A 24,779-nucleotide genomic window follows, 5' to 3' on the forward strand; every position below is an offset into this window, starting at 1 on the left:
GAGTCAATCAACATTTTTCCTACACTTTCACTCACAATTAAATGCAGATGTTGCTTTCATTGTGAACAAACACAGTTCAGCAAGTTTAGCAATCACTAAGATTAGTGAACTAAACTCTGTTTTTTTGTTGAAAAAAGTAATCCTTGCATTTTTTTGTAAGTCAAAGTTTAATGGAAAAATACTGATTGAATCCAGGCTTTTGTTTTTACTGGCTAAAATGAGATTGTTTATTATTGTTTTATTACTGTATTTAGTTAAAGACTATATTGTGGTAGAGAAATCATTACTCAGTTTCTTAAACCCTGTCTAATGAATGTTCTCCAGAGTCTTATACTGTGTATTTTTCAAATATTGCAACATTTGAATTTTCTGCAAAAACAAAAAAAAACAAGTGAATGATAGCACCTTCAACTGAATAAAACAATCTGGTTCGGTTGTGTTTTATACAATTTTTAAACTCGCCTCTTGTAAAACAGTTGATTGTGGGATACAAACTAATAAATATGTTTTGGACAAACAGGCTAATAATTCTTTTGTAAAATTTGTTTATTGACAGCATGAGAGAAAGTAGATATTTGCTATTTGAGAGAAAGGACGTATATAATATTTGCATTTATTGAGCAGATAGTCTTATTCAGTTTGCATTACAAAACAGTCCAAAGCTCTCATTTTAATTTGTGGAACAGGGTTGAGTCACTGGAAGCACCACAAGACTTAGATTCAGATCCTAAAGAAAGGGAGGGACAGACGAACAGTGGTCAAAGGTGATGGAATCATAAGTGACGTTAATTTGTTAATTAACTGTATATGAGTTTGATATACAATTACATATATTTCCATTGCAATTGTCTTGAAGGAAGCTGAAAGTGGACATGGTTGTATCCCTCGACTTCTCTTCTTTGAATCTATGCACAGCACCACCCTGTGGGCACCTATAGAGTAACAAGGAGTTTCTGCAATCATAAGGTTGAGGGTTCAAATCCAGTGTGGAATACTGCTGTTGTACTAATAGTAATTTCAGTAACATATCAACTGCATTACATTATTGTCATTTAGCAGATGGTCTTTTCAGAGCAAACTATAGGTTACAATTTTACATATGATCCATTTATGTAGCTGTATATTTACCAAGGCGGTACCTTAGTACCTATCCCAAGGGTGCAACAGCAGTGCCCCAGCAGAGAATCGAAACAACAACCTTCAGTTACAAGCCCTGCTCATTACCACTACACGACAGTGCCACCCTATTGTATCCAACAATACAAATATGTACTATATAAAGATATAAAAATTGCCATGGATAATTGTAATGTAGCCACATATTGTCATACCAAGTACAAGAAATGGCACCTATTGTAATGTGACATTCCATATACTGTATCTCAGCTCGTTGTAGAAGATGCTTTATGCAAACGTACGAAAATGTTACAGTGCTAAACTTTTAGAAAGGGAATTTCTCCAACAGTCCTAAATTGAAATTAACTCTGGGAAATGTGTAAATCTCGAAATTTCACTTGTTAACTGCCGTTATGCACCCAAAAGTCTCCACCGGCATTTTGGCTAAATGTCTTTATAAATAAAGCGCCGAAGCGGTAGGCTGGTTAACACGTGATCGTGATACTTTCACTTGTTTCCTGTTTCAGTCACACACAAAAACCGTATGGCGGGGCGACACAAAGTTATACGACCGACATTGTCTTCCTCCAATCATCTTTTAAAAATTACCGATAGTGGGCGTGACATTTTGACCGACTTGAAATACATCCAATAGGACGTGTCAGCGAGTGTGGAAGAGGGTTTGCAGTTAGGACAGGTCTCATACATATTTTCCTGTAATGGCGGAGCACGGAGAGGCAGACGGTATCGGGTTCGACGACAACAGGTGAGGTGACGGGTAGTACACCAGTTCAGCAAAGACAGAAAAGGAAATTTTGGTTCCTGGCAGGAAAAAGACAGTACCACGTGAAAGTGCGGTGCCTTTTCATATAGTTACTTGCAAGCCGGAGGAGTTCCAGTGTATTGGTGATGGAGAAGCTACGCTATATAGGTAGCTAACGTTACCTTGCTAACTATCTGCCTAGCTCGCTCTCTCAGCTTCCAAAATCAGTCTGCTTTAGCGATGTTCTTGATGTCTATCTCGTATATTCAACCTGGGTTCTCTACTAGGTGCGCTAGACGTAGTTTACTGTACTCTTTATTTAGAAATATTACTGGAATGGTAGCATATGATGAGCGTAGCACTGGCCTGCGCCGAATGGAATGAATGAACGACCCGACTTTCCCCAACAGTTGTGTTTCAGTCTGGTCGGGTAGCTGCGTTTTGTTTTGATTATGCTAGCCACAAACGCTGTCACTGATATTCTATACTACGAATTACTCTTCATCTAGTTAGTCAACTAGCTATGTTGAGCACATTTTTTCAAAATGCGCAAAGTAACTTAGCTTGTTGGACAGCTGTACGCTAGCGTGTAGCTATGTGTGTAAGTAGCTAGTTACTTGCTAATTTTTACAAGCAATTACATCTCAATGAGTCGATGTTCTAATAACTTATTTAGCCAGTGTGGTCTTGGTGCAACATAGATAAGCTGCAATCATTAGTTGAGGGAAAAGATTTCACAGATCTAAATTAATGGCTCTAGACAGTTGGCTAACTTGTTAGCTAGGTTTATGTGCTGGTGGGCTGTCTTGCAACTTCATGGATGTGATGCAGTTTGGTAGCTAGCATCCTATTTAGTGTGGACTGGGCAGTTATAAGGCCATCCATGTTGCCTCTAAACCATGGTACTGTAGGTATTCGGTGCTTTTATCAAACGGCATAAGGTTTGTGGATGTTTAAATTTTGCTAGTTCTGATCAGGGTTATACATCACTTGACGGGCATTTGCTGTTCTTGAGTTGTAAGTAGTTGGAAGGGTGTTTATGCCAATAGACAAGTTAATTATTTTAATGTTTATTTGTGTTTGTGGAATCAGTAAAATGAAGATTAGAACCAGGCTTGGTAGAACAGTAAGGTAGCTCTTCAGAACTGAAAAAGTCCAAATGTGCTTTCCACAACAGTTTTTTTCACACAGCTGTGTGTTTGATTAACTGTCAAGTGATGTTAAATAAAGGTCACCATGCAAGTAACAGGTCGATCAAAACCAAATTGTTTAAAAGCAGTTGGAAAAAAGCCAAGTGTTTAACAAGCAAAGGTGGAGAAACAGTGTTCCTTTGCTACCCAGATACCCACTATCCAGATTCAATGTGTATGATTTTAGTTTACATGGTTAGCTGCTGTTCAAGTCATCACTCCGAGTAACAGCAACATTATGATTTCCCCACTAGACAACATTGGTTCAGTTTGCACAGATTAGAAACAAGACTGTTTCTCTACATGGTGTTTTCCTGATATTCATGTCCGCCTGTGTTTAGGAAAACTTTTTGTTTGCTTTTTGTTACGAGTGACACTAAGTTTGCGGAGCTGTCAGGTGTCATATTACATTACTGTTGCTCAGCAGACACTCTTACCCAGACTGACTTGCGTAGGTTACAAGTGCCATTTCGATTTCATCCAATCATACAGTTTCACTCTGAAGGTCTTTTGATTAGCTCAGACAAGATGAATGACAGCACACTGTAGCTCCACCCATCTCTGGTAATAAACACCCTCTTGCTGTCTTCACCAGGATGGCGCAGCAGACCCTGCGTTTCAGAGGCCCTGCCCCGCCTCCGAGCCCCGTGATGCGGGGCCCGCCCCCGCTAATGAGACCCCCGCCTCCCCCTTTCGGAATGATGAGGGGCCCCCCGCCTCCGCCGCGCCCGCCCTTTGGAAGGCCGCCCTTTGACCCCAGCATGCCGCCCATACCCCCGCCCGGAGGCATGCCCCCTCCGCTGGGGCCCCCACACCTGCAGGTACAGGAGAGGCGTTCACTGATCTCACCTTTCGGCTGTCTGTGGTGTGTGTGTGTTGCTTTAAATTGCACTGAGAGTGTGATGACAGTCGGTTTGGGAGGAGGGTCTGAGCTTGAGGCCTACTGAGCTAACAGTAGGCATTGAGGTTCTCAGTTATTTCCCAGAGCTCGTAAGCAGAGAAGGACTCCTTTGTTTCAAGCAGTGAAGTAACTGACTTGCATTGCAAATGTGCCGGGTGGCTGCATGCTGAAATGTTCTGAATGTTTTTCCAATGTTTGTATAACGCTGAGCCAGGCAACTGTTGCCTCATTAATTATGCACAGAGAATGGAAGGTGTGGAACGCAGCTGCCGCTGCGCACATTTTCAGCAGAAAGGCCGGGTGATGACACTCACTGCACAGCACAGGCTGTAGTCACTCCATCTGGGACTTTTGCCAGTTCCCGATGAGTCAGAGGATGAGTGGCTACAAGGCCTGAATCCATTGTGTCAGTGGAGAATATAGGGGTTTGGTGATTTGGCGTGGGGCTTGTAAATTTAATGGACTCGGTGAAAGCCGAAGCTTTCGCACTGATGTTTTTCCACATTAAGCAGTTTGAATCCCACATTTCATTGTTCTTTTTTTTTTTTTTTTTTTTTTTTAAAAGAGCCACGCTTTGAATGTAAGCAGTAAAAGTGTTCGGGTGTGTAAAGTGAGACCCACTTGCTTGCTGGGATTGATTTGCATTTGTCTTTCAGAGACCGCCATTCATGCCTCCACCGATGAGCAACATGCCGCCACCCCCCGGGATGATGTTCCCTCCGGGCATGCCCCCCGTGCCGTCACCCGGGACCCCAGCACTCCCCCCCGCAGAGGAGATCTGGGTGGAGAACAAGACACCAGAAGGAAAGGTACTGTGCTCAACTGTTTCTGTACAGCTTCAAAAGAGGGCACTGCACACCTCAGTTACTTGGCCTGTTGATTGGAGAAGAAAGGCTAGTATTGCCTTCTGTCCAGGAATACAGCACTGCAATCAATGCCACAGGGACTAGTGTTGCTTAGCTCGCTGGACCGTGGAATGGATTCTTAATTTCCAGGACACAGCTGTTTGTAAGTCTTCAGCAAGATCTTTTTATCTGCAGATGTCCTGGATGTGTACAGCTGTTAACCAAATGCTTTCTCTAGACTGTGGCTGTGTGTCTCTGGGCCACAGATCTGAATTGCAGCAAGAGTTCAAAGGATAGCTGTAGCACTCTGTCTAACAAAGAGGATTTGTCTGTTAACTGCAGATGCATGGAGTGCAGGGAACTTCAGTAATGAGTCCTGAGGGATGCTGTCCGGGCTAACATGGGAAGAGTCCTCGGGCAGGCAGATTTATTTACAGTTTGTGCAAATGATGTGACACAGGAAAGCTCAGAGATGGATGTTTCAGATGAAGGCAGCTTTCATCAGTGATTCATAAAGGTGACCCCCCCCCCCCCCCCCCCCACTTTCTATCACTCTCCCACCCAACCACCCCCAGGTATACTACTACAATGCCAGGACGCGGGAGTCCGCCTGGAGCAAGCCCGAGGGGGTGAAGGTGATCCAGCAGTCAGAGCTGAGCCCCATGATGGTGACCCAGGCCTCGGCGGCAGCCTCCTCCACCACCACCAGCCTGCCCGTGGCAAGCACCGTGGCCATCTCCCCAGCCTCCACCCAGGCCCCCTCCCCAACCATGGCAACAAGCCCCGCCCCCAGCCCTTCCCCCAGCCCCGCCTCCACTCCTGCTGTCTCTCAGCCAATCTCCAGTAAGTCTCCACATACTTTTTCCTCTTGAATGGCACTGCTGTGAGGCGGGACCACACACGCAGCAGCAGGCCGAGAGAGTGCACAGTGTGCCACCTTATCACATGTAAAATCTACACTTGGCTTCCAGAAACATCAGTTGTACCAGAAGTCTTGTTTTTCAGTGAGAGCCCTTCATTGAGACTTAGAGTGTTTGCAGTTTTGAGGTCAACCCCTGTTTCGCTTTGCCCATTGAAAATGTGCCAATTTTTAGCCTCCCTTCTGTGCCCCAGGGCAACCAGAAAGACACACAGGATAATCACGAAAATTATCCCCAGATAAAAACTAGTTTAGGAGGGGGGCGTAGCAATCACTTAAAGACCATCCACTTGAGGCTCCATAACAAAGCACCTTTCGTTAGCAATAAACTTGGTGTAGGCACAGCTTGCCAACCTCAGTTCACCTGCTGCATCACTCAGTCTCACAGCCACAGAGCCTGTAGAGCTCCCAAACACATTTCAGTGACACCTGACAAAGCTGATACTCCTCACACGGATCAACAAGCAGTACCGTCGCCCACTGGCTAAGGTGTTGAGTCTGAGGACAGAGGAGGTGGCAAATTAAGCTGTCAGTAATAGTTCATTGTTGGAGCTGAGAGTGTGTTTCACCGTGTTATTGACAGTATTGTTGAGAGGCTTAAGGTTCCTTCCGACGAGGACTGACGGGCTAATGTCGATGATGTCAGTGTTTTCTCCCTGTCAAATTCCTCTTTTCCCCTTTGCATTACTGCTCAGTGCTGATTGGCAGGTTGCCGAACAGATTCAGTAGTCTGGTCAGCCCATTACTGAAGGCTTAGTGTCAGTCTCTGTCCACAGCATTTGACCTGATCCTTCATTCTGTCTGGACACGTTTGTGAAACTTGTGTGAAGTGTTTTCACATTGTGTGGACTGTTCTCTTGCAAGATGGCCCCCGTTACTTTCTGCGGTTCTGTGAAAGTATAAGAAATGTGTAAAGCCTTTTTATTCATCCTTCAAACTTCCCCCCTCTTTGCAGCCTCTGCTTCCCTAGAGATGCCCCCTCTCGTCAGCACACCGTCCAGCATGGCGGCGGTCGCCCCGGTGACGGCGATGAGCGTCTCCACGGTGACGGCCACAGTGACGCCGGTGCAGACCATGCCGCAGCTGCTGCCCCACGCCGTTCCCCAGGCGACGGCCGCCATCCCCGCCTTCCCGCCCGTCATGGTGCCCCCGTTCCGAGTGCCTCTGCCCGGCATGCACATACCACTGCCTGGTGGGTACCAGTCCGCTCGCCTCCCTCCTTTTCCCTTACACCCCTCTCTCCCCTGCTCAGAATAAGGCCCAGTGGCATGCCCCAGTGAGTGACCCCGGTGTGGCATGTATTTCTTATTACAGAGAAGGACCAATCAGTAACAACCATTTACATTACATTACATTATGGGCATTTAGCTGATGCTCTTGTCCAGAGCAACTTACATACATTAGTAGTTTTTTCCAGTGCTATACATTTATTTAGCTGGGTAGTTACTGAGGCAATTGTGGGCTAAGTACCTTGCCCAAGGATACAGCAGCCTTAACCACTATGCTACACTGCCGCCATTTAGAGGCTGCCCTGTGCATAGTTACCTCACTTAAGCCGGTGGGGCGGCTGTGTGGTGTAGCGGTGCGGTACAGGGCTAGCAACTGAAAGGTTGCTGGTTCGATACCCCATTAGGGCCGTACCCTTGGGCAAGGTACCTAAGCCACAGTTGCCTCTGTAAAAACCCAGCTGTATAAATGAATAAGATTGTAACTTATGCAAGTTATTCCGCATAAGAGCATCTGCTAAATGACAATAATGTAATGTAATGTAAGCCCACAGTTGTCTCCTTGCACCCGTGAGATTGGCTGAAGGAAGGCAGCCCCGATGTGCTTGCAGTTAATGAGGCTCTACCCCTCAGCCATCTCCTCCCTCAGCTCTTCATTCATTAACTCCTTTATATGTCCAGTCCTGTTTCTTTCAGTCCTCTGGTGTTCTGTGAGAGCAATGAGCCTTATTTTGTGCAGATGGCTGCTTTTCTGCTGTCAGTCCTTGCAAGCTGAGGTTTATCCTGAGCCGACCTGAGGAGAGACAGTCAGGGGTCATTTAAGCTTTGAGAAAAGAGATCTTTAATGGCTTAAAATAAGCACTATTGTAGCTGTGCAACGAGACCTGAAATTGGTCATATGTTTGCCTATGTGCTTTATCCTGAGAGATGACAGTGTCCTCTCCGTTGTGTTTTTAGAGTCTCTATGATGTGTATGGGGGATTAATAGATGCATCCATGGTGCATAAGTACATTACACAAAGAGCTGATGTATGTATTCATTTGGAACAGTGGCTCTTTGTGTGAGCCACTGTGGGTAATTTTTTTACAAGTTGGCAGAGCTTTTTTGTTTTTTGGCAAATGTGTATGTGTGGACAGAACGAGTTTACTGGTCAAAGCTGTGAGTAACTTGCCATGTCTGTATGCTGGAAGTGTTTTCGTTATAGGCATCTTTATAGGAGTGAAAAACATTTATCAAGAGTCCCCTGTATGTATTAATATGCATGTGAGGTTTGCACTTATGTCTCAGTTCCTGTTAACACTTTCCTGTGACTGAATTAATGCATGTCTCGGAATGAAGGGAGTGAAGTGGCCAGTAGATGGCAGCGTTGTCCAATCTGTCTCTTCAGTACTGAAAGGATTCAAGCTCACCTCATACTCTGAATGCTCATGATTTAAACATTTAAACATTAGGGAGAACATAAGATGGGCTCGCTATGCTACCATCATACACCTGGTCTTGATGGATATCTTTTTGTTAGCTATAACCTCTTTATAATTATGCTTTTATGCAGTCCTATTGAAAACAGAAAGTTCAGTTTTATCCCCATCGAATCACAGCTGAAGGGGGGAAATCAGTGGGAACTTGCCTGTGTCTGATTAGACTGACTGGCATGGGGACTGGCATTGAAGGGTACTGGTAGGGCTGCCAGGTGAACAGAACTGCCCAGCAGGTGGGTGTGACCTCTTCTGGAGGGTGACAAATCACCCTCTGTCAAGCATCTGTTTGCCTGGCCATCTCAGCAGGAATAGCAGGGATACAGATAGCCAGCAGTCCCTGTATGAGGGCAGTCATTACCGATAAGTGGGAAATCTGTGCCAGTCGCTTCTCTTTGTGAGTTCCAGATGAATGAATGAATCCTGTGTAATGCGTGTATAACCAATTTCAGCCCAGTGGAGCTGCATTCAGGTATATTGTTTAACTGTGTTGGGACCTCTGTTTTTTACATTAAGTCAGTGATGTGTTTGTATCTGTAGCTGGCCTCGAGGCAGAGCCATTTACTTGCCACCTGCAAGCCAGCTCAAACAGACTGTACCATTTGCATACCTGATGCTACACTTTGATACATACTTGAACGTTGCACAAAGTCTTACCATAGAATGAACAGGGCTGGGTTATGAGTTATGGGGGGGCTGGAGTCAGTTTCTGTTAGGATCCCTTTCAGTAAATTCAGACCTGATTGCTCATGGGCAGGTTTGTTTTTTTTTTCTTTTCAGAATCACAAGTGTTTGCCAAACCACTTTAATTATCACCATCTCATGTCGTTTATACCTCAGTGATAATACTTAAGAGTTTTAAAGACATTATTAATATGGTCCTAAGTATTAAAATATTAGACAGGTCTAACCTGGGTTCCTGCCTGTTTGTTTTCTCCGTCTCAGGAATGCTGCCAGCCATGGCCCCTCCCCTTGTTCCCATGATGCACCCGCAGCTGGCCATCGCCACGGCGCCCGCTGCGCTCGCCGGCGCTCTGCCTCTGCCAGAGTGGACCGAATACAAGACTGCAGACGGAAAGACCTACTACTACAACAACCGCACACTGGAGTCCACCTGGGACAGGCCCCTCGAGCTCAAGGAGAAGGGTATGTTTGGTTTAAGGAAGGTTTTTTTTTTAAACCTTAACTTTAAAACCTTAGTGATGCACTTAATTTTTTCCTTTTTAACTTTTTTTTTTTTTTTTTTTGCAAATGTCAGGGAAAACTCACTTAAGGAGTTTTCATTCTTGGTTTGACATGCCGGGGAATGCATAATAGTTTCTGGCACTTGAGTGCTTTTTAGCTGCAGTCATACTGTATTGAATTGCCAGTCATCATTTCTCTAGCTGAAGTTTCAGCGTCGTGATAACAGCTACATGTAAATGTTAGATTTAGCCATTTGCACAGCTGGATATTTACAGAACCAAATGAGGCTGTCTGCTTTGCTTTAGAGTGCAGTAGCGGTTTCACATCAAGAATTCAAACCTGCAACCTGCTGTGATGTATATAGTGCCTTAAACTCTAAAGAGAAGGATGGCACCCCATCCTTCTCTTTAGTTACTTCTGAAAGCTCTCAGAGGTGCTGTGAAACGCCACAGCTCCCACAATTCCAAACTGTAGCTGTAGACTGCAACCTTTATGACCCTCATCAATTATGTCCTGATCTGTATTGCTAGCACACACAGAGTGTAATCTGCCTAGGAAGACAGAAAATCTATCCAGGAATAGAGGGCGATTTTGGTTCTAGTTTGACACTAAAAAGGAGGAATATTCCAGCCTTTGACTTTGAGGCAGTTATTTTATATTTGGAATATGTGTAGGTGTTTTATACTAGGGTAAAAATGCCAAGCTGAAATCCACTGCTTGTGAGAGGAGGCCAATGAGAGGACAGAATCCAGACATTGCAAACTGTGCTTGTGTTCCCTCATTTAGATAAGGATGCAGAGAAGGCCAAAGACAGGCCCTCAGTGGAGGACTTGGACCCCATGGACATGGAGGAGGAGCCCAAAGTGGAGCCACCAAAAGAGGTTAAAGAGGTGGGTGACCGGATGCTCCCACCAGCACAGAGGAGTCAGTCTCACTCCAGCACCTCTATCTCTGGGTGTATGGAAGATGCCGTGAGATCTGCGTTACCGGAATGCATGCACAATCACAGCATCCTGACTTGAATGGGCAATAAAGCATAAATGGGGAATAAAGCATAAATCAGCTTAAAATGCATCATGGTACATCTTTTAGTTACATTTTTTAACAGGTTAAGAGCCTTAAATACACTATAAATGGATACTGTTTCAGTTCCTCCAGGATGCCATTTCTCACCTCTCTGCCTGTGTGTGTGTGTGTGTGTGTGTGTGTGTGTGTGTGTGTGTGGTGGGTATTATTAATATAATTACTGTTAGCTCTTTATTGTTGTAGCAAACCTACCAGGTTTAATTTTCCATAAACCATGGCCAACACCAATATTTAAAACCAGTATGTCAACATCCTGTATGTCAGTGTGAGTGCTCGACTTGGCTTTTGTTTTGCCCTTCATGTCAGGAGCCCAAGGAGGAGGAGATGACAGAGGAGGAGAGAGCCGCACAGAAAGCCAAACCTGTGGCCACCTTCCCCATCCCAGGAACACCCTGGTAGGGCCTGACGAGAAACTCATTAAATGACACATGCAGTCTCATAATACCTCACACCTTAGCTGTCACGGCGTACATTCTCTTAAGTCTAATGTTTTCTGTGCTGCACATTTTTGGATTTTAAACAAAGCAAAGACAAGAAAGGTGGTCAAGTGGTCTGTTGTCCTTGAACATTCGTGGGCAGGTTCTCCAGTGTTTAAGAAATGTACCATTTTGTTTAGTTTTTATTTAGCAGAGAACGGAAGACATCAATCTTCCTTGCTATCTCACTAGCTTGATGTCACTGGATATGAAATGTAGCGGTCATTGCTGATACTGTAGGCTTTTCCAGCTGCCATTTAATTTCCAAAGTAGCCCAGTGTCTCCGAAAAACATTGAAAATTCCATTACATACATTCAGACATTTAGCATCACATAATACGTGTAATACATACACAAAAATGACTTGGAGTCTGATCCCTGTATGATGTGGAATGCCTTAATTAAATGTAATAAGTCATTTCTGTGTGTGTATGTGTTTTTGCACGTTTGTACGCGCGTGTGCGCTCTTGCAGGTGTGTGGTCTGGACCGGCGATGACCGCGTCTTCTTCTACAACCCGACTACACGGTTGTCCATGTGGGACCGGCCCGAGGAGCTGGTGGGCCGGGCCGATGTGGACAAGAGCATCCAGGAACCCCCACACAAAAAAGGCCTGGAGGACAGCCGAAAGCTAGGTGAGACGATCCTCCACGTCCAGGCATGTGTGAACCCCCCCTCCCCCCCGGGCCCCTGGTAACCTCTGTCCCCTAAACCTCAATGCAGGGATCAGTAAGGAAGAGCTGGAAGCTGCTGCTGGAGAAGTTTTGGACGAGGAGCCTGTTAAGGCCAAGAAGAGGAAGTGAGTACCCACAATCCCCCTTACCCAGGGGTGTTAGCAAAGCCTAGCATTCACAGAAGGCCTGGCTTTTCCCCCCCATTTGTGTAAATGAAGGCAAAGCATGTTCAGAATCAGTTTGTGCCGGATAGTTTGAAAATAACCGCAAAATCTCGATGAAAATTAATCCTAATAGTGTTTAATTCTGAAATCAAAAAGTGTCAATTGAGAGTGTTAGTGTGTTGCATACAAAATTGATTCCTTCAGAAATGATGCCAAAAATCAGTCAGACGTCCTTGACTGGACCTGTGTGAAGTTAATACATTTCTAATGTCGAGTTGCTCCGGATGTGAGTGCCTTAACTTTCCCACTGCGGGAGTCATGAGTCCTCACTGTTCAGGTACCCAGTCAGTCAGTGCTTCCTGTCGGTGCGTGCCAAACCTGCTTCCCCCCCCCAAAACGGTGTTGTTGTTGCACTGGAGAATATTTTTCAGGTGAACGCCTGTAGAACTGGTGAGACCACCATGGGCCTCCAAGGTAACCACCTTGCCTGACCTTCCACTAGACAGCACTTGGAACCACATGACTGAATCGGAGGATCACTGGCTGTTGTAGTCACATGTGACTGTTATAGCTTCAGGGGAGCATTGTCATTGGGGCTTCTAATGACTAGCTGTAGGCAACCCCCACCAAACCGCGAGCGTATTCCTGTAATGAGAGGAACCTCTTGGGTGCTTCATCTTGTTGGCATGGGTAGCACAGTCTGGCTTGGGGTTTACCAACCACTTTGGTGGACTGCGCTGCTGTTTTTTTTTTTTTTTTGTCTCTATTTTGATCCAGCCCACATTTCCTCCAACCAAAGCCAACTGCTTAGAGACTGAAAAGGAGTAAGCCCACTTCCCTTTTCCCTGACCCTAGAATGTATCCCACATAACCCCACTCCAGACTACGTATCGCCCCCCCCTTCCGACTGGAGCTCTGACACACGGCCGTGTTTTTCACAGGAAGGAGGAAGTCAAAGAGGTGGACACGGAGAAAGAGGCGGCCATGGAGGCGGAGATCAAGGCTGCCCGAGAGAGGGCAGTCGTGCCCCTGGAGGCGCGCATGAAACAGTTCAGAGACATGCTGCTGGAGAGAGGGGTAAAACACTTCAATCCGACTGCCATTCTGTAACCAGCACTGTAATGTTAGACACATAAATCTGAATGGAACCCAAAGAAGGTACATTCTTCAGTTAATATCCTTTTACCCTTTTCTTTCCCTCCTGATATGTTCTTTTTCTCTCTCTCTTCTCTCACCTCTCTTCCTGTGATTTCCTGTCTTTTTGTGTTTGTCACATTGAATGGGAAAATGGGTCTTGGAGTCTCATTTTAAAATTAGGCGTATTAGTCTGTCAAGTACATTACATGTTTCAGTAGTTCCTAATGTGCAGGAATTACTTCTCAGCTAAACATTAAAGATATATCTGTTTCATTTTTACACAGTAGGTCTACTTTAGGACTTGTAGTTTATTATAGGATTTATTGTATATGAGGGTTAAAGGGCACCAAGGGGTCTGAAAATTACTACTAGCCAATTTGTATTCAATACAGTTTTCATTTTAACTAAAGTTGTAAAGTAGCTCAGTTAGGGGAAAGCATTTATCATGATACTTTCAATTCCTTACTGAGCAGCTGTAGGGATAATGTACCCCCCCCCCCCCCAAACCAACACCTTCTCATTTTATTTCTCCTATTGAAACCACCACAGGTGCCTTTTGACCCAAAATTTTCAATGTGTCTGTGCTTGCATTCTCTGAAATAAAAAAAAAAAGATTCATAATAATAATGAAATATTTAATTTGTGGTAATGTTATAGTTACAAAACACTTTTCCATTATTTTCATTTCAATTTTAATGACTCCAAGCTGCTTCTGTTGTTTGCGTGTTAGTGGTTTTGTTTTTCACTTTCTGATGCAGAAATAATTTGCCTACGATTTGTCATGGTTGTGTTTGGTTGGTGGGAGGGGTGGATTTGTGCCACGGATGCTCTCATGGTGTCCTGAATACTGGGGCCGTGTGGGGAGGTGTAGCAGCCTGAAATCACCTGAGATGCGAATAACATCTCTGTGTGCCTGTCCTGCTCGCCGTAGAGGCTCACCCTCTCCGCTGATGCTAAGCACAAGCAGTGTGAGCATTTCAGATTTCCCTACCTTTTCCCACCATTTCGTCCCAGTTTCGTGTCAGTTCGCCTGTGGCTTTTGCGGCGTGGCGGTAAAGTGGAATTTTTATTTCAGGTTGTTAACACACACCAAGAAAAAAAAAAACAAGTAAAATATTTACAGCCCCCTCCCCCCACCCTCCCTCTAGTGTTTGAAAGGTTGCAGCTCTTTGTACCCGTAACACAGAGACGAGATAAAAGGCATTTAAATCAAACTCCAAAGGCAGGAACATCAAGGCCGGCGCTTTCCCGCCGATGCCCCCCCCCCCCCCGCGCATGCGTGTGCGGCCGCCCTCGCCGTGGAGATGGCGTGCGGCGGCTGGCGCTTTACATGGCTAATTAGGGAGAAAGGCTCTTTGCTTAATTACCTGCACTCCTGTCTGTGCCAATTAGCGCTGGAGACTGCCTCGGCCCCTCCCCCCCCTTTTGCCCAGGCCCCCCGGTGGAGAGTCATTCATTAGAGATGACGGTTTAGATGATGAAACGGCCATCCCAGGCTCTGAGCTCCGCGGGCGGGACGGGAGAGGGGACCTCACCTGCTGAAATGATTGCTTGTTATAATTGCCTCATTAGACCTCACTTTATTCACCTCTCTCCTCTCCCTTCCCCTCCCCTCCCCTCCCCACGCCCCCTCCAGGTTTCGGCCTTCTCTACCTGGGACAAGGAGCTGCATAAGATTGTGTTTGATCCTCGATATCTGCTGCTTAACCCGAAGGAGAGGAAGCAGGTACAGAATGCTAAGAACCTGCAGCTGAGAGGTCCAGTGGTCAGTGCATGCTGGAACAGAACAGGGGTTAATGCCTCTGCAAATATAAATATAAATGTTATTGCTTCTGTTGCTTTTCTCTGAAGAAACTGTAAGGTGTTTGAAATGAGTCCTCCTCCTATTGCAAAGCAGTTATTTCCTTCAATGCGGTTTCGCCATGTTGTAGCTCACACTCACCTCTTCTGAATATTTGAATGAGCCAGTTATCTTCCTCTCATGTAAAACCCGAGAGCAAGCCTTTTGCTTGTTGCATGCCTGGGTTGTAGGGGTTGGGGGTGGGGGTGGGCTGGAGACCAGCAGCTTTCCTGTTCATTTGCTTATTTTCTCATGTCTTAACTTCATAATAGGAGTTGAAATTGAATTATTCGTCGCTCTCCTCCCGAGCAATGTACACCCCCCAAAAAATCTCCCTCCAGTGGTGGTGGAGAGAAATGAGGCCCGGAAGGAGAGGGTGGCACAGATGTTACACCTAGGTAACTAGAGCCCCACGGGAAACCCCTCTGACCTGCATTTAAACAGCAGCAGTGTGGAGCGGTGTCTAGGTCACCAGTGTGAAAGGGTGGTGGGTCTCAGTGTCTGGTGGGGAGTGCTGTTGTGTCCCTTTAGCATGGTGCCCTATGTGAGTTAGAACCGCTCCAAGACAACACCACCGTGTATGATGTGCAGTTCCTTGGATAGGGGAATGCTTTTGTAGAGCCAGTGATGGAGGTGTAGGCCTCCGTAGAGTGGCTCTCACTCCTCACCACTCCGCGTCGCCCCCTGCAGGTGTTTGACCAGTATGTGAAGACCCGAGCGGAGGAGGAGAGGAAGGAGAAAAAGAATAAGCTGTTGCAGGCCAAAGAGGAGTTCAGGAAGATGATGGAGGAGGCCAAGCTGAACGTGAGGTGAGTTCTTCCCCCGACTGCTTCTTCAGAATTTTTGATTCTGAGTGAATCAAAGTGGTTCTGAGTGCATCAGAGTTATTCTGAACCACCATATATGTGGTGCTTGTCTCACATTGGTTATTGGTGCAAAATGGCTGCCATGTATTAGCCATTTGGATGCACCACATTGGTGGTGGTTGAAGTGAGTTGGCACTCTCTTCCTCGCTGTACATTACTTTGAGTATCCATGAAAAGAAATGCAGGTCGTTGTTATCGTTTGTTGTAATTGGTCATGGAGTGGTTTGATGAGCTTGACTCGTTTCCCTGTATCCACTTTGAAGGACGACGTTCAGCGAGTTTGCGGCGAAGCATGCCAAGGACGCGCGCTTCAAGGCCATCGAGAAGATGAAGGACCGCGAGGCCATATTCACGGAGTTCATGGCTGCGCTCAGGAAGAAAGAGAAGGAGGAGTCCAAGAACCGGGGCGAGAAGGTGGGGCGGAGGGAGCGTCGAAGCCCGGCGGTCGGTGGGAGGGTCAGGGGAAGCGGGCAAGGATGAGGGTGAGGGTGACAGCCAGGTGAGGGTAACATCAAACACAGTATACCACTGAAAGGGTTCATCCCAGTGTTCCAGGAGGCCTAGTCATGAAGAGCAACCTTTACTGCCTTTGCTGTTGAGAAAACTGAAAAATCAGAACCCCATTCATGTGGAAAATGAATGGCCGATCAAGTTGAAGTTTATACAAAAACAACATGCAATCAATGCAAATTCTGCTTACGTTCAAAGAAATGTACCACAGAAAGCATAAAAAGCTTGTCTTTAGATGTAATGGGAACCTGGCGCCAGACACCTTTTTCTGCTTTCTGTGGTACATTTCTTTGAACGTAAGCAGAATTTGCATTGATTGGTCAGTCAAGTAATGTAAACCCCCCCTTCCCCATATGGTAAGTCCTTTGAGTCATCCCACAGCGTCCGGCTCAGACAGTGGAGCGTTTATGGTGTATTTGAGCAGTTTGCAGTTTGTGTGCAGTAACTAACCGATAACACACACAATCTGCTGCACAGGCGCTTCCAGGCAGCTCGGATTTTGTTGAAACAAATGGTACAGGTGCATGAGGGTGATACAGATGCCTCAGAAAAACACTATAAACACATAGCTCTGGGGTCTGGCCTCTGCCGCATCCTCAGTGGTATCGCTGTGATTCTGTGACTCGCTGGGTTCCAGAGAGAGGAGTGCATGCTGTTAAACATTCCAGGAATGCGCGGCCAGGCCAGTGTTTCCCCTCTCTGGGCGCTTGCAGCTCGAGATTTCAGTTGTGACTGGAGACCGGAGCGACTGCCATTGGTATTTATGCGGAGGGCTAGCAGCTGTGAAGGTTGCCTCTCACAATGAAAGGTCGTCCATCAAAGATTAATGACTCTGGAAATGTCAGCTGCTAGAGAGAGGGTGAGGGTGGAGAGCAGGGGGTGCCCCCCTGCAGGAGGCCCCTCAGCCTGTCTGCTCCCTGCCCGCCCTCTTCCCTGGGCGAGGGGGGCGCAGACTCCCCCCCCCCAATGGGGTGCTCTTAATCATCTCTCACGTTCTGTCAATTACCAGTCCACAGAATATAAGACCTGCCGTCAGCAGGAGTGCTGTGGTAACCTTTAAAGCAGGCCTAACCGATTCTGCTACTAGAGTCCTCTGTTAAATTTTGTACCTGTATTGTGCATATGTACTTGTAAGCTGTCTAGTCAAGTTAGTATAAGTTAACTTAGTGGTTAAGGAGCAGGACTCGTAACCGAAAGGTTGCCGGTTCAATCCCCGCTGGGACACTGCTGCTGTACCCTTGGGCAAGGTACTTAACCCACAGTTGCCTCAGTAAATAGCCAGCTGTATAAATGGATAACATTGTAAAACAACTGTAACCTATGTAAGTTGCCAAATGAATAAATGTAAATGTAAACTTGTGGTAGGGCATTAATAGTGTTGTGCCCACACTCACTGGTCTTGGAAGTGTTGTTAGCCTGGTCTGACACTTGTTCATTGAACTTGAATGGATACATTTCTGTTCTCTTATGCTAGCAATCACTCTAGATAAGAGTGTTTGCTTAGTGAAAGTAATGTAATACTGTTTGAGTCATGTTGATGCGAAAAGCTTTTGATTGTTTGAAAACAGTCGGTGATTGACAGCACATGGTTGATTCACTGATTCTGGGGTTCATGAATCCTCACTCGCTTCACTACTTTACACACTTAACGTGTCCCACTTCAAATGTAAAAGATCAAATACAAGCATTTGAAGTCTGTTTGTAAACTATTTGGAATCTAAAAGTCTATTTCCAAGTGTGTCCTCTCTCCTGTTTCATCGCCATCTTTCCTTCTTCAACACAGGTGAAGCACGACTTCTACGAGCTGCTGGCCTCCTACCACATCGACGGGCAGCAACGCTGGAGCAAGGTGAAGGACAAGCTGGAGAGCGACCACCGCTACAAGGCCGTGGAGAGCTCGGCCATGAGGGAGGAGCTCTACAAGCAGTACGTGGAGAAACAGATCAAGGTGGGAGGAAGGAGCTGACACAACAGCATGTCTCTGCTTAGGCCACACGCTGGACAGGGATACTAGTGTGAGCTGTTGGTCAATAAGCCAGACTGGGAGTCAGAAGGTTGTGGGTTCAAACACTGGCTCAGGCACTACAGTGGTATCCTTTAGCCTATTTAGGCTGTGTGTAAATTCCCAGCTTCAGTAAATACCCAGCTGTGTAAATGGGTGTGGGATGTATAGGCATTTTAAGTGACCCTGGACAAGACCTCTGCTGAGCTTACACGTAATGCTTAGTGCTGTAGTCAGTGTGCGTGGAATATGACACTATTGGCTTGACAGCATAGTTATGTTTGATACAGAAATTTAGTGTGTGTGCATGTGCAGGTGTAACAGTACACGTCAGTGTTCATAAGTGTGAATGTATGATGTTGCACCTCAGAGTGTGTGTGTGTGTGTGTGTCTGTGTGTGTGTGTGTGTGTGTGTGTGTGAGAGAGAGGGAGAGGAACGGTACACCTCATTGAGTGTATGTGTGTGTGTGTACGTGTGTAATGGTTCGTCTCAGCGAGTGAGTGTGTGCGTGTGTCTGTGTGTGTGTGTGTGTCTGTGTGAGAGAGAGGGAGAGGAACGGTACACCTCATTGAGTGTATGTGTGTAATGGTTCGCCTCAGCGAGTGAGTGTGTGCGTGCCTAACGCCACGTGTCTGGCCGCAGAACCTGGACTCGGAGAAAGAGAAGGAGCTGGAGCGGCAGGCCCGGATGGAGGCCAGCCTGCGGGAGCGGGAGAGGGAGGTGCAGAAGGCCCGCTCCGAGCAGACCAAGGAGATCGTGCGTGAGCGCGAGCAGCACAAGCGAGAGGAGGCCATCCAGCACTTCAAGGCCCTGATGTCCGACATGGTGAGCGCTCCCCCGCTGGGCTCAGGCTCTGTCTGCTGCTCTGTGCAGTAAGCACCCCCAGTTTAGGGTGGGGTTTTAGGTGTCCGACATGGTGAGCGCTGGGCTCAGGCTCTGTCTGCTGCTCTGTGCAGTAAGCACCCCCAGTTTAGGGTGGGGCTTTAGGTGTCCGACATGGTGAGCGCTCCCCCGCTGGGCTCAGGCTCTGTCTGCTGCTCTGTGCAGTAAGCACCCCCAGTTTAGGGTGGGGTTTTAGGTGTCCGACATGGTGAGCGCTCCCCCGCTGGGCTCAGGCTCTGTCTGCTGCTCTGTGCAGTAAGCACCCCCAGTTTAGGGTGGGGTTTTAGGTGTCCGACATGGAGAGCGCTCCTACACTCCTGGGCATAGTTCATTGCTTTCTAGGGTGAGCACCATTAGTTTGGGTGGGGTTTTAGGTGCAGGGCCAGCTGTCCTGCATTCAGAAGATGCTGGATCTTGGACCCATGATTTCCACTGAGTGAGGTCATGAGTTCTGTTATCATAAAGGAAATATAGACTATGAGGAAGTTTCTCACCATGCTGATTCAGGGTTATAAATGGCGACATATTATACTTCGCAATTAGACTTCCAAGTGAGTAATTGGCGTCTTGCATCAAATGTTATCAATTTATACAGATTCCCATGAAGTCTGCCACTCATGACACCTACAGTTAAGACTGTTAGAGACACAGTTGTCTTGCGTTTGACCTCTGCGATCACCTGTTGGGGTAGTTATCTCGCATTTGACCTTGCGATCCCTGTTGTTACCTGTTGGTAGGGGGCACGGCTGTGGTCATTAACAATGCCCAGGTTCTGCGGGGGCTGCAAAGCTATAGGGGACTGGCTTCCTACATTATTTACAGCACAGTTAAGGTCACTTCCTCTATGTGAGTCCAGCTCTGTGTGGAGTTTATCCGTGGACAGTCGGTACAGCTGGAATTGATGACCTCAACTGGGTCCACATTAGCCCTCTTTCTTTCTGAGTTCTTTCCAAAACCCTTGTGGTTAGCGGTAATTTTTGGACAGAGCCATGGGTTTCCTGTAGCAGTTTCCATTTGTATCCCATGCCTGTGGTAGAATGCTGATACTGACTCTGTGTGTGTGTGTGTGTCTGTGCGACAGGTGCGGTCGTCGGACGCCTCGTGGTCGGACACGCGGCGGAACTTGAGGAAGGACCACCGCTGGGAGTCGGCCTCTCTGCTGGAGCGGGACGAGAAGGAGAAGCTCTTCAACGAGCATGTGGAGGCGCTCACCAAGAAGAAGAAGGAGCACTTCCGCCAGCTGCTGGACGAGACCACTCTGGTGAGAGTTATACCTGAAACGCACAGCTGAAACGATACCACTCTGGTGAGAGTTATACCTGAAACGCACAGCTGAAACGATACCACTCTGGTGAGAGTTATACCTGAAACGCACAGCTGAAACGGTACCACTCTGGTGAGAGTTATAACTGAAACGCACAGCTGAAATGGTACCACTCTGGTGAGAGTTATACCTGAAACGCACAGCTGAAATGGTACCACTCTGGTGAGAGTTATACCTGAAACGCACAGCTGAAACGATACCACTCTGGTGAGAGCTGTATCTGAAATGCACAGCTGAAATGGTACCACTCCGGTGAGAGCTGTACCTAAAACGCACACCTCAAACGAACACCTGAAATGCATGCCTGAAACAGTACCTCTCTGGTAAGAGTTGTGCCTGAAACACTTAGCTGAAATGGTACCACTCTGGTGAGGGCTGTACCCAAAACGCACACCTAGATGATGATGGCTTGGGTGAGATTCCTGAAATTTACAACTGAACAGAGAGAAATGTAGTGAGAAGCATACCTGAAACAGCTTTAGGATTGGCATGGGTTTGACTCTCCTCTCAGAACCTGCTGTTGGAGGGCATCTCTGAATCTCTTTCCTGTTTAACACTTACTGATCAACCTACACAAGCTAATGCACTGTAAAACACAGCCAGTGTAATGTGACATCTGCAGACAGGGTTCATGTTCTGGAGTGGTACTGCGATTATGATCGAAAATACTTTGGACTTTAATGTAGGTTATTGTGTATTGTATTTCATTGTTAGTGTCCTCACCTTGTTAAGTAGCCACCTGTTCATAAAATTCAAGTCCATAAAATTAAAAATAAATAAAATTCAAGTTCATAAAATTGGATGCGTCCTTCACCTCAATTACATGGCATTTTTGTGTGCTTAGCAGGCCAGACACATGTAGGATGTTCTGATACACATATTCAGTAATAATTTCTCAGTAATGCAATAATTTTCTCTTTCCCAGATAACACTGACAACAACGTGGAAGGAAGTAAAGAAGATCATCAAAGAGGATCCTCGCTGTATCAAGTTCTCCAGTAGTGATCGGGTGACCTATTCTCATACGTTTGCCTCATTAATCATCCCAGTAAACTCCGCTTGCTTAACATGCTACACAGCAGTGTGGCATAGTAATCAGAAGCAGGTCTGGTAACTCAGAATTTGCAGGGTTGACATCCAAGGGAAGCACTGCTATTGTACACTTCAGCAAGGCTGTTAACTTGAATTGCTTCCATAAATAGAAAGATAATAAATTTCGGCACCTCTTGGAATGATAACGAAAATGAAAGCGTAAAAGTATATTTTCATAATTTGAAAAATCGGTGTGTTTTGACTGAAAGTCTTCATCAGGGCTGTCTGTCAGGTTAAAGCAACAGTAGAATCCCACAGTCCTAGAGCTTGTACTGGTGAAGACAAATTTGAGTAAAATTTTTAGCCAAATTATGTTTTTGACTACTTCACGTAATCCCTGAGGTGTTGTTGAACATTACCTGTACTCATTTCCTTGTGTCATGCACCACGGTAGAGCTGACAGCTTGGGCCAGTACTTTTCTTGGCTTCCTGTAATACCCAACTGTGTAAATGAAGGATATGTCTTCTACGCTCAGAAACAGGGTGTCTGCTATGCGAATCGATAAAGTGATCTTTTTATCTTTTTATTGGCTCACTGTTACAATGTTAGACAACCTGTCTCAGATGGTTAGGTGGTTGAATTATGTGTTTACTTCCTGTTTCCATGTTGTAGAAGAAGCAGAGGGAATTTGAAGATTACATCAAAGACAAGTACATCACGGCCAAAGCAGACTTCAGGACGCTCCTGAAGGAGACCAAGTTCATCACGTACAGGTGAGTCTGTTCCCTCCCTGTGGGCTCAGCTGCCAGTGTCAGTTCTGTGAATTTCCATCCAGTAGCTGAGCTCACTTACATTCGTGAGGGCAGACATGGAAATGATATCAGGTGTGGAGAACTGTTTGATATGACTTGGTCAGTTGTCAGAGGTGAATTTAAGTGCAGCACCTAACATTTTAATGGACACAGACTGTAAATAAAAGTATATTGTAAAAATGCATTATGCCCTGCGGAAAAGAACAACAACTAAATGATTTCTGAAGTGTCTAAAATCATTTACAGCCATTAGTTATGTTGTGGACTTGCTAATGGTGACAGTATTAAGTAATCGCCGTATGACTAGTTCCGTCTTCAAGGGTGTGTTCTTCAGATGTGCAATTATTTCATTCAGCAGCCTTGTAATAGATTATGAGCCAGTGGCCCTCGTGAGCATCGACAGGCAGTTTACACGCAGTCGATACATTGAAGGCTGAATGTCTGCAGGACAGTTACAGAACAGGATTTGTGAACCGCATCCTGTTCTGTAACTGATGTCAAAGGTCAAATGATACACCTTTTAAGCCAGGGAAGTGGACAAAGCTGAGACAGGTGACAGCTGGTAACCATGTTCACATGAATTTTCAAAGCCTTCTTGTACATTTTAGACTTAAAACATTAGAAGGATCTAAAGAGGCTCAAGATAGGTGTGATAACCTCTCTCAGCATTGTGATGCACTTATTTGGAGGTCGCTCCGGGTAAGAGTGTCTGCTAAGCGAGGTAATGCAATGTAATGACGTAGTGCTCAAGGCCTGAAATGACCAGTGCGTCTCTGTCTGGGTCCCCCACCCCCCAGGTCCCGGAAGCTGATCCAGGAGTCGGACCAGCACCTCAGGGACGTGGAGAAGGTCCTGCAGAACGACAAGCGCTACCTGGTGCTGGACTGCGTCCCGGACGAGCGCCGCAAGCTCATCATGTCGTACATCGAGGACCTGGACCGCAGGGGCCCCCCTCCCCCGCCCACCGCCTCCGAACCCACGCGGCGCTCCACCAAATGAGACACCCCGCCCCCCCAGTCCCACCCCCAAAAAAAGCCAGCTGTACAGTATTACTGCTTGTGCCTCCCAGGGCGTGGTGCACCCCACAGGACTCATGGGTTCATGAACCACAGGTGACAGCTAAAGGCTAAAGGGGATTACATTAAAAAAACGCATCCGTGGCTTCATTCACTCTCTGGCCCCGCAAAGCTGTCAGATCCAACCTTAGGTAACAGATATATACATGTATGTATATTCAGTTGTTCGTGTGGCAGAGGTGAACCCTGCGGGTGAAAGCTGGCGACGGCGACTTTTTCTTTTTTGCTAAGGAGTTCGTCGTCGTCATTGTAATGATAGCGGTATGCAGTTTGAATGTTGAAACGTTTCTAAAGTGGTTTAATTTTGACTCGTTGCTATGTTTCTGTACAAGTTTAATGGAATAAATGCAACCTCCCACTTTTTTTAAGAATTTTGGGCCAGCATGGTTTTATAACACTGCACAACAATGTCACTTCAAAATGACACCTGTCACAAGTCTAAAAGAATGGAGGGGACCCTGTCTAGAATACTGTCTCAGCTACATACGTTACATTATTTATGTGCTGAGCAACATTACATTACAGTACAGCAACAGTTTTTTTCTGTTGTGTCATCATTTGGCTGGATTTTAAGGCTGAAATGAACTGCCAGTATAGATGAACATTACATTACATTTATTCATTTGGCAGACTCCTTTATCCAAAGCAACCTACAAGTGAGACAGAGTACAAGACAAGCGAAAGCCATACATGGAGTCACAATATTAGAAGTGCTGCATGACCAAGTTTCAATAGTTGGCCAGACAAGGTACGAGCTAGCTGGTGGAGACACAAGTGCATTAAACCATTAAAAAAGGAAAACTTGAGTTAAGGACATACCACCTACTTTGCTTTAGGTGGTAGTGAGTTAGGTGATTAGGTGAGTGAAGAGTCCTATGATGGATATTCTGCACATTCCTCGCTTTACTGTACTGCTGCCGTAGTGTTAATAATGAGATCAGAAAAGAATGTAATCACACATGGGGTTTTAACATTCACTTTATTACAAAAAAAATCAAGTTACAAAACACGCAACATTTTCTGGATATCACTGCACATCGTGCCCTTCCTGAAGCAGGGCGAGTCCACATTGGCGACTGTACAAGGAGCAACTGACAAACGGACAAAATTTCTGCAAATACCTTTCACTAATTACACTTTACAAATACATTTTCGTTACAAATTACATTATTTACAAAATTCTGAAAAATTCAGCAATTTACGGTGCTGTGTTAGAGTGAGCCAGTAATTGCGATTGATTTTTAAATTAGTATTTCATTAATATGGACATTTTTCT

The 24,779-nt window shown here is 46.0% G+C and overlaps 1 protein-coding gene across 1 annotated transcript; it reads left to right on the forward strand.

Moving 5' to 3' along the window:
* Nucleotides 1-1,835: 1,835 nt before the first annotated feature.
* Nucleotides 1,836-23,759, forward strand: tcerg1b (transcription elongation regulator 1b (CA150)). Its single transcript, XM_036525436.1, has 20 exons — nucleotides 1,836-1,882; nucleotides 3,665-3,890; nucleotides 4,627-4,779; nucleotides 5,391-5,658; nucleotides 6,690-6,926; nucleotides 9,382-9,582; nucleotides 10,408-10,511; nucleotides 11,014-11,102; nucleotides 11,657-11,817; nucleotides 11,906-11,981; nucleotides 12,962-13,097; nucleotides 14,794-14,883; nucleotides 15,688-15,806; nucleotides 16,127-16,277; nucleotides 18,157-18,321; nucleotides 19,019-19,201; nucleotides 20,340-20,519; nucleotides 21,508-21,591; nucleotides 22,288-22,388; nucleotides 23,225-23,759. The coding sequence occupies exons 1-20, from the start codon at nucleotides 1,836-1,838 to the stop codon at nucleotides 23,424-23,426; spliced, it is 2,973 nt and encodes a 990-aa protein (XP_036381329.1). The 3' UTR covers nucleotides 23,427-23,759.
* Nucleotides 23,760-24,779: the final 1,020 nt, after the last annotated feature.

The sequence above is a fragment of the Megalops cyprinoides genome, chromosome 3 (assembly GCF_013368585.1).
Source record: "Megalops cyprinoides isolate fMegCyp1 chromosome 3, fMegCyp1.pri, whole genome shotgun sequence".
NCBI classification, from domain to species: domain Eukaryota; kingdom Metazoa; phylum Chordata; class Actinopteri; order Elopiformes; family Megalopidae; genus Megalops; species Megalops cyprinoides.

Excerpts from the sequence above, each read along its gene's own strand:
- tcerg1b (XM_036525436.1), top strand. The coding sequence starts at position 1,836 with ATGGCGGAGCACGGAGAGGCAGACGGTATCGGGTTCGACGACAACAG. Across the intron at positions 9,583-10,407 it reads CCTCGAGCTCAAGGAGAAGG|ATAAGGATGCAGAGAAGGCC; the intron begins GTATGTTTGGTT and ends TCCCTCATTTAG. Across the intron at positions 19,202-20,339 it reads AGGCCCTGATGTCCGACATG|GTGCGGTCGTCGGACGCCTC; the intron begins GTGAGCGCTCCC and ends TCTGTGCGACAG.